At 46.5% G+C, this 6776-nt stretch overlaps 1 protein-coding gene across 1 annotated transcript; it reads right to left on the bottom strand.

Moving 5' to 3' along the window:
- Positions 1–3967: 3967 nt before the first annotated feature.
- On the bottom strand, positions 3968–5703 carry LOC123152209 (GDSL esterase/lipase At5g03610). Its single transcript, XM_044571815.1, has 4 exons — positions 5276–5703; positions 4866–5146; positions 4491–4764; positions 3968–4354 (listed from the first exon to the last, which is right to left on the bottom strand). The coding sequence occupies exons 1-4, from the start codon at positions 5580–5582 to the stop codon at positions 4173–4175; spliced, it is 1044 nt and encodes a 347-aa protein (XP_044427750.1). The 5' UTR covers positions 5583–5703; the 3' UTR covers positions 3968–4172.
- Between the last annotated feature and the right edge of the window lie 1073 nt (positions 5704–6776).

The raw sequence follows: 6776 nt of genomic DNA, 5'->3' as shown, positions 1-6776 counted from the left end.
TTGAAGTGCTACAAATGTTCATTAAATATATGAGTAAATACCCGACCATTGCTGCGTAGAGTGGCTTTAGGTCTTCTTATATGTCGAGTGGTTTCATGGTCGAGTGACCTGGATAAAGAGAGGTCTCCGAGTGAATGGTAGGTCGAGTGGACTTCACTCGACACCTTTGCTGGATCCCTTCTTCTGATTCTTGAACTTCTTTGTTCTTAGGACAAGGACCTTAGGTAGGACGTATAGGTCAGGCCTATTACCCTACCCCAGGTTCCTGTCCTCATCAGGTGGCGCTCTCTCTACGACACACCGCTTCAATGCCGGCGCTAGTGAGAGGTCAAGTACGCTCTGGTCCGAAATTAATGTGGAACTGACCGTTTCGGACTGGAAGCGCGCGCGGGTAAGGGAGGGGGTTTGGTTGAGCCAGGGCGGCCAGATGCGGGCTTGGGTACGGTCCAGATGCCCGCAAAGCCTCCACATTTGTCTTTGGTTTGCGAGAGAAAGTGTGTCTAGACCGCCCTGCGGACAGATACAGACTCGCATTGGATGACATAACACGTCCGAACAACATGATTTGAATGTGTGCGGACGTTTTAAGGATCGGCATCGAAGATGGCCTAACACTTCCAGCGAGGGTCTGCCTCTTTGTACTACTACAATCCTTTCTTTGACATTTATCATCCACAGATAAATCTCCGCATTGAAAAGTGAAATGTTAAGGCCATGTGTTTTCTTCTGAAAAAGCAACATCTGCTCTGCAGTAACACCTACAATGATGATTTGTCTCTTCAGATTTCACCGCTTCTTTGCCGCTTATCATCTGTATATTCTTGGATGCTACACATATGAACAAGGACAAATAAATAAAAAGAAGCTCCAGACCTTGCAATCACACTAACACCATAGCATCATGGGACCCTACAAGGCTTAAATGATAGGTGCAAATATCAGTGGCGGAGCTTGCTCCGAAAAGCTGGGCGGGCTGGGTTGGCCTGGCAGCAAGGGATTGTTACTAGCAGGCTTGATGGGCTGGATAGTCTGGCTATAAATGTGAGGTGGAGGTCCAGAGCTGGGCAGGCCATGGCCCATTTAGCCTTGCTTAAGCTCCGCCAGTGCTGTTGAACATCAAATTACTCTTTTTCTATTTCTTTTTCTATTATGTTCAACGAAACTAAATTAGAAGAGTTTAAGCCATCTCGTGGAATTCGGCAGGGAGATCCTATCTCTCCATACCTTTTCTTGTTAGCAGCGGAGGGCCTTTCGTGCCTATTGAAATCTCAAAATCAGTTATCACAACTCAGTGGAATCAAGGTGGCCCCATCGGCTCCGTCGGTGAACCATCTTTTATTCGTGGATGACAGCCTGCTATTTTTTAGGGCAAGTGTTAATGGAGCGGAGGAGGTATCAAACCTACTGGAAACATATTGTTTGGCATCAGGACAGAGGGTGAATAGAGAAAAATCTTCTATATTTTTCAGTAAAGGCTGTTCATAGATTGTCCGTGATGCGGTGAAGGGGCATTTGCAAGTACCAAATGAATCTTTAACTGACAAATATTTGGGTGTGCCCACTAATGTGGGTCATTCAAAAAAGGATACTTTCAAATATATAAGTGATCGCATCTGGGATAAAGTCAAAGGATGGATGGGTAAGATATTATCGGCAGGTGGCAAAGATGTTTTGATTAAATCGGTTGCACAGGCGATCCCGGTATATTCTATGTCATGTTTTAGGTTGCCACAGGGACTATGCAAACATATTAACAGCATTATCAGGAAATTTTGGTGGGGATGTAAGCAAGGAAAAAGAAAACCTGCATGGGTTTCTTGGGAAGTGATGACGAGACCCAAGTATTTGGGAGGGCTAGGTTTCCGAGATTTGGAACTTTTTAACCTTGCATTATTATCACGACAGGCGTGGAGGTTGTTGTAGGAGCCTACATCATTGAGTGCTAGGATTCTCAAGGCGAGCTACTATCCAGAAGGGTCTATTCTGTCGGCAGAACTTGGTTCCCGCCCCTCTCAAATTTGGCGGGCAATTCTTGACGGCAGAGAAATCTTGAAGCAAGGTATCATCAAGAGGATTGGCAATGGGCAATCAACGGATATTTGGACAGATAATTGGCTACCAAAAGAATCATCACTAAGACCAATTTTATGTCGTGTGGCTGATCCTCCATCTAAAGTTTCAGAGTTGTTAATTCCAGCTACAGCACAATGGAATGTGAACTACATCTGTAGTGTATTTCTGCCTGTCGATGCGGACACTATTTTGAAAATTCCGGTGTGCACACGGAATATGGAGGATTTTTGGGCGTGGCACCCAAGTAGGAAGGGTGTTTTCTCTATTAGCTCTGCATACAAATTCATTATCAAAACCAAAATGCAGCGGGAAGACTGGCTTGAAGGGAGAAGTGGTGCGTCGAATAACTCAAGACAGGAGGAAGATTGGACTACGCTTTGGAGGTTCTTGGTTCCATCTAAAGTGAAAATATTCCTGTGGAGACTGGCACACCACTATGGTCTATTTGTTGTCGGCAGTGAGTGGTGTGCCAGTCTCTATCTGGTACACAAGACGGAAATCGGTCTATGAAGCTATTTTTCAGAGCCCAAGTCAAACAAATTCATTCATTAACTCATATTTGATGGATTTGCGAGGACTGCATAAACCAGCAACAAGCAGGGTTCCTGGTGCGAGCTCGGGTCCTAGGGTGGCAGAAGTCCAGAGGTGGCTGCCTCCGATGGGGGACAAAGCAAAGATCAATGTCGACGGAGCTGTAGGTCGGCATGACCATTGTGGAGTGGCAACAACAGTATGCAGGGATAGCACCGGGCTTTACCTGGGCTCTTCTCTTGTTGTGTATGCAGGTATTATTGACCTGACTCTTCTCGAAGCATTTGCGTGTAGAGAAGCTCTTGCACTTGCAGAGGACCTGGGAATTCAGATGATGCACGTTGCTTCAGATTGTGAGGAAGTGGTGAAGAACATTAAGCAAGGGTCGGGAGGATATCATGGTGCCATCATCCAGGAAATAATTGCTAGAAAAAATGATATGATTTCATGTACTTTCACTCATGAACGTAGACTTTTTAATTTCGAAGCGCATAATCTCGTCAAGTTTGGTTGTAATTTAGGTATAGGTCGTCATGTTTAGTTGGGGTCTCCTCATGACCAAAACATTGTATCTTTAATTATTGAGCAGTAAAGAAGGCGAGATTTCTCAAAAAAAAAATCAAATTACTCTTTGATGAAGCATCTCCACAAGTGAATTGCATGTTGATCGCGCTGCATAGTTTTTTCTGAGAAAAACATGATCGGTCCACACAACTCAAGAATTGCCATTATTTTACATGTAGTGCATGAGAGGCCAACGTAGCCTGTGCTAGTCTTCAGTAACCTTGGGCTTCAGACAAGACCAGATGCTGCTGAGCTCCCTGATGAAGCGGACGAGCTGTTCCAACTCGGATGACGAAGGCCCCACCCCGGTGACATCCAGCCTCAGCGGCTGCGCCATGACTTGGGTTAGTGAACTTTGGATGTTTGGAAAAAGGGACTCTGAGATGGCAATAGGTTAGTGAACCGCGACGGATTGTTCGAAGAAAAAGCTATCAACCCATCAATCGGACTGTTGGATCTGGTTGCACGGGTATAGAGTTATGCCATGTTTTTATACCCACGACTAGTTGAGCGGGTTTGAGCACTGCACACGAACATAAAGAAGTGGATACCCACAAATACCCATATTCATAAGCAAATTTACCCTCCTTAGTCCCGAGTTCAAAGACAAGGCGCCTGTCATCTATAGAAGGCGCCAACCCGGTAGACTACAAAGCCGACAACAAAAAATTCAACCGGTATGGAATTGCCTTGAGCTTATATATTGGGCCGTATATAGGCAAGTACTCAGTTTGTATAGCTAGAACACATATTTATTGTAGATGTGACATATGACAATAGTTACTTCTTATAAATATAGTCTTTCACAAAAAAAGTGCAAATACAATATAATATTCATCATGGAATCGGAAAAATCCCAGTCTTTGAAATACATGAAACTATCAAATACAATGAGAAGGCTGTCATCTGGATACAAAGATCTACACAAATACATAAGGCCTAGCTACCTAGGCTTGATTTACAAACTCCCTCAACGGTTTTTCCAATTGTTTCATGACAGCCTCCTATCCTGCATGGGTTGGATGCATGTCATCCCAATAGAAGAATTTGTTCGACTTGTCGCACACAGTGTACAGTAGCTTCGAGGATGACTCATCTTGCTGTCCGCAGTAACCTTTCGAGTCCAAACTCTCGCAGCATGGCGATAGTTTGCGCTTGAATTGTTTAGACAGCTCTGAGCCTTTACCTACATTAATACACATGAAATAAAAAGTGTTTAGATAAAGTACTTCAAGTACACGATCAAACCCCATCTAATTAGATTAAGATAATTTTAAAATAATGAGACATTTTTGAATGCATGCAGAATTGTAGATACATACCTGCCACATGATCCACAATATTTGTGAAGGCGGTGTACACATCGACGATATAGACATTCTTTGATGTCATAACTTTTTTCAGATTATCGTTATGGATGGTTGCACCCAAGTTTTCAAAAATATCGCACGTGGTGTAGTTGTTGGTTCGGGTGTGTGATGGCATGCAACCGATAGGGTGCAAGTTATTGACAAGAACCTTTGTCACCCCAAGCTTCAACAATTGATCCACATTAGTTGCAATCTCTTTTGTCACCTTCCCAATATAAGCATTAATCTACATTGCATACATGGAAATTATGAGTTAGTAAGATGCACAAACAAATTAGTTCAAATTCGTGTATGCATATATACATTGTGCGTTGATACGATACTCACATTGTTGGGACTACTTAGGCCAATGACGCCGATGCCTGCATAGTCATTACCGAAGAAGGCCACGAGCACTACAGAGCGACTCAGTTGATTCTCCGTGATGGTCCCGTCCTTGACCATCTTTTTAAAAGTGTCGACCTGCTTGGCAAGGATGGAGACCTCGTGCAATGTACTGTCCAACACGCCTGCACCACCGGTAGCAAAGGTCATGCCCGATGGGTCACAGGTTTTCTCTGCCGTGCGGGCATGCGCCGGAGGGGCTTCCTCCAATCCCAGCATTGTTGCTGCAAGTTATTAATAAAACAAACGAGTAGGGTTAATTGTGATGCACCATGAATTACAGTATAACATGAGATTAAAATATAGCAGAGTACCTTTTTAGGGTAACATTACAACATAGTACTAGTACTTACCGATGAAATCCGACTGAATTCTGTAGTTTGAGAAACGGCCGGACGGAGTATTAGGCCGCGGAAACCCATCGGCATCGACGTAGTTGGAGCCGTAGGGGTAGGCCCATTGCCGCGACATCTCGGTGACTGGGTCGGTCAGAGGGAGGTTCCCGTTGTCGGCGAAGTCATCCCCGAAGACGAAGAAGGTAGCGCTCGAGGCCTTCTTCTGATGGCCGACGGCCGGGGCTGGCCGGGCCTCCACGCCATTGGGATTCAGAACGAGCAGGAGGAGGAGGACGAGGCCGAGGGCGGCCGGAAGAAGCTTCATCGATCCCGGCGGCGCTTTTGCGTCGATGAGGCGGATCGTTCTACTACTGCTGGCCCGAGGATCACGATCACGCAGCCGCTGCTCTTTCGCCAACGAAAAATCAGGAACGCAAAGCGGTTGTCTGCGATGCTGGTACACCATGGCCTGGCCCTCTCTTCAATTTATATATGCTCGTACACCAGGACCAGCAAAGCAAGTCGAAATCGGGCTTGCGGCCACGACCGGAGTCGGAGCAACAGCACAGTCGGACACGGATGGACGGGACGTCGAATCACCAGGCCAAGCTGCTCCTCTCGCGCGAGGCCTGCGCATCCTCTGTAGTCTGCATGCCCTCTTCCCCTCCTCCGCCCCGCTGCGCACCGCCGTCAGCTCGTCGGCCGCGCTGCCGGTTGTCCTCGCCCTTCCGCTGGACGGTGTTCTCTCCGGTTTTGCTCCCGAGTTGGAGCCGTCGGCGCGTTACGTTGTTCTGCTCTGTCTCTGAGCTTTTGTAGCAGCTCAACGCTGGCCGCGATCTTGGTTGTCACCTTCTGAGTAACGTTGCAAAGGGGCTCTTCAAAGCAGAAACTTATACTTATGCTGAACCTAAGTACACGTACTTAACCGGTCATACTTGAATTTTCCTCTTATCTTACAAAGTAGTAGAACGGCGTGATTACCAAAGTAAAAGTTGGTACATTTGAGTTTAGACACAAGAACATAATTGTGTGGGGAATTGCCTTGAAATGGTGTCAACTCAACAGACTGAATTCCTCTTGCTAGAATAAGTTTGGGCCACCCCTCTGATCTCGTCGGACTCCATGGTCTCCCTCACCGTCCTCTCCACGACGCCTCTGTCGCAGACGTCCTTCATGTCCAGCCCCGTCCTCCTCACGGCGCCCATGAAGTGGCTGTTGATCTGCTGGTCGGAGAAGAAGGGCTTACATCATCCGCACGCTCTCCAGGGCGCACTCCAGCGTCGATCGAGTTCCATCTGTACCGTGGCGGAGGAAGAAGGGGGAGGCGGGCAGGAGGTAGGGGAGCTTCCAAACGCAATTGAATATGAACAGAAGTGTGGAACACACTTTTGCCGTGTGGGGGCGGAATCTAGTCATCTTGCATGCGTTTGTTTATTCACTGCAAACCCTTATTTTCTCTGTATTCTGTAAAAAGACGGAGGACCCGCGCGACCGAATCACGAGTTTTTCCAGTCCATCA

Source organism: Triticum aestivum, chromosome 7A (assembly GCF_018294505.1).
Source record: "Triticum aestivum cultivar Chinese Spring chromosome 7A, IWGSC CS RefSeq v2.1, whole genome shotgun sequence".
In the NCBI taxonomy this organism is placed as follows: domain Eukaryota; kingdom Viridiplantae; phylum Streptophyta; class Magnoliopsida; order Poales; family Poaceae; genus Triticum; species Triticum aestivum.
This window is presented reverse-complemented; position numbering and strand designations above follow the sequence as displayed.

Coding starts and splice junctions, on each gene's coding strand:
- LOC123152209 (XM_044571815.1), bottom strand. CDS start 5,582: ATGAAGCTTCTTCCGGCCGCCCTCGGCCTCGTCCTCCTCCTCCTGCTC. Junction 4,765..4,865: donor GCCTAAGTAGTCCCAACAAT/GTGAGTATCGTA, acceptor TATGCAATGTAG/ATTAATGCTTATATTGGGAA. Junction 4,355..4,490: donor TATTGTGGATCATGTGGCAG/GTATGTATCTAC, acceptor GTATTAATGTAG/GTAAAGGCTCAGAGCTGTCT.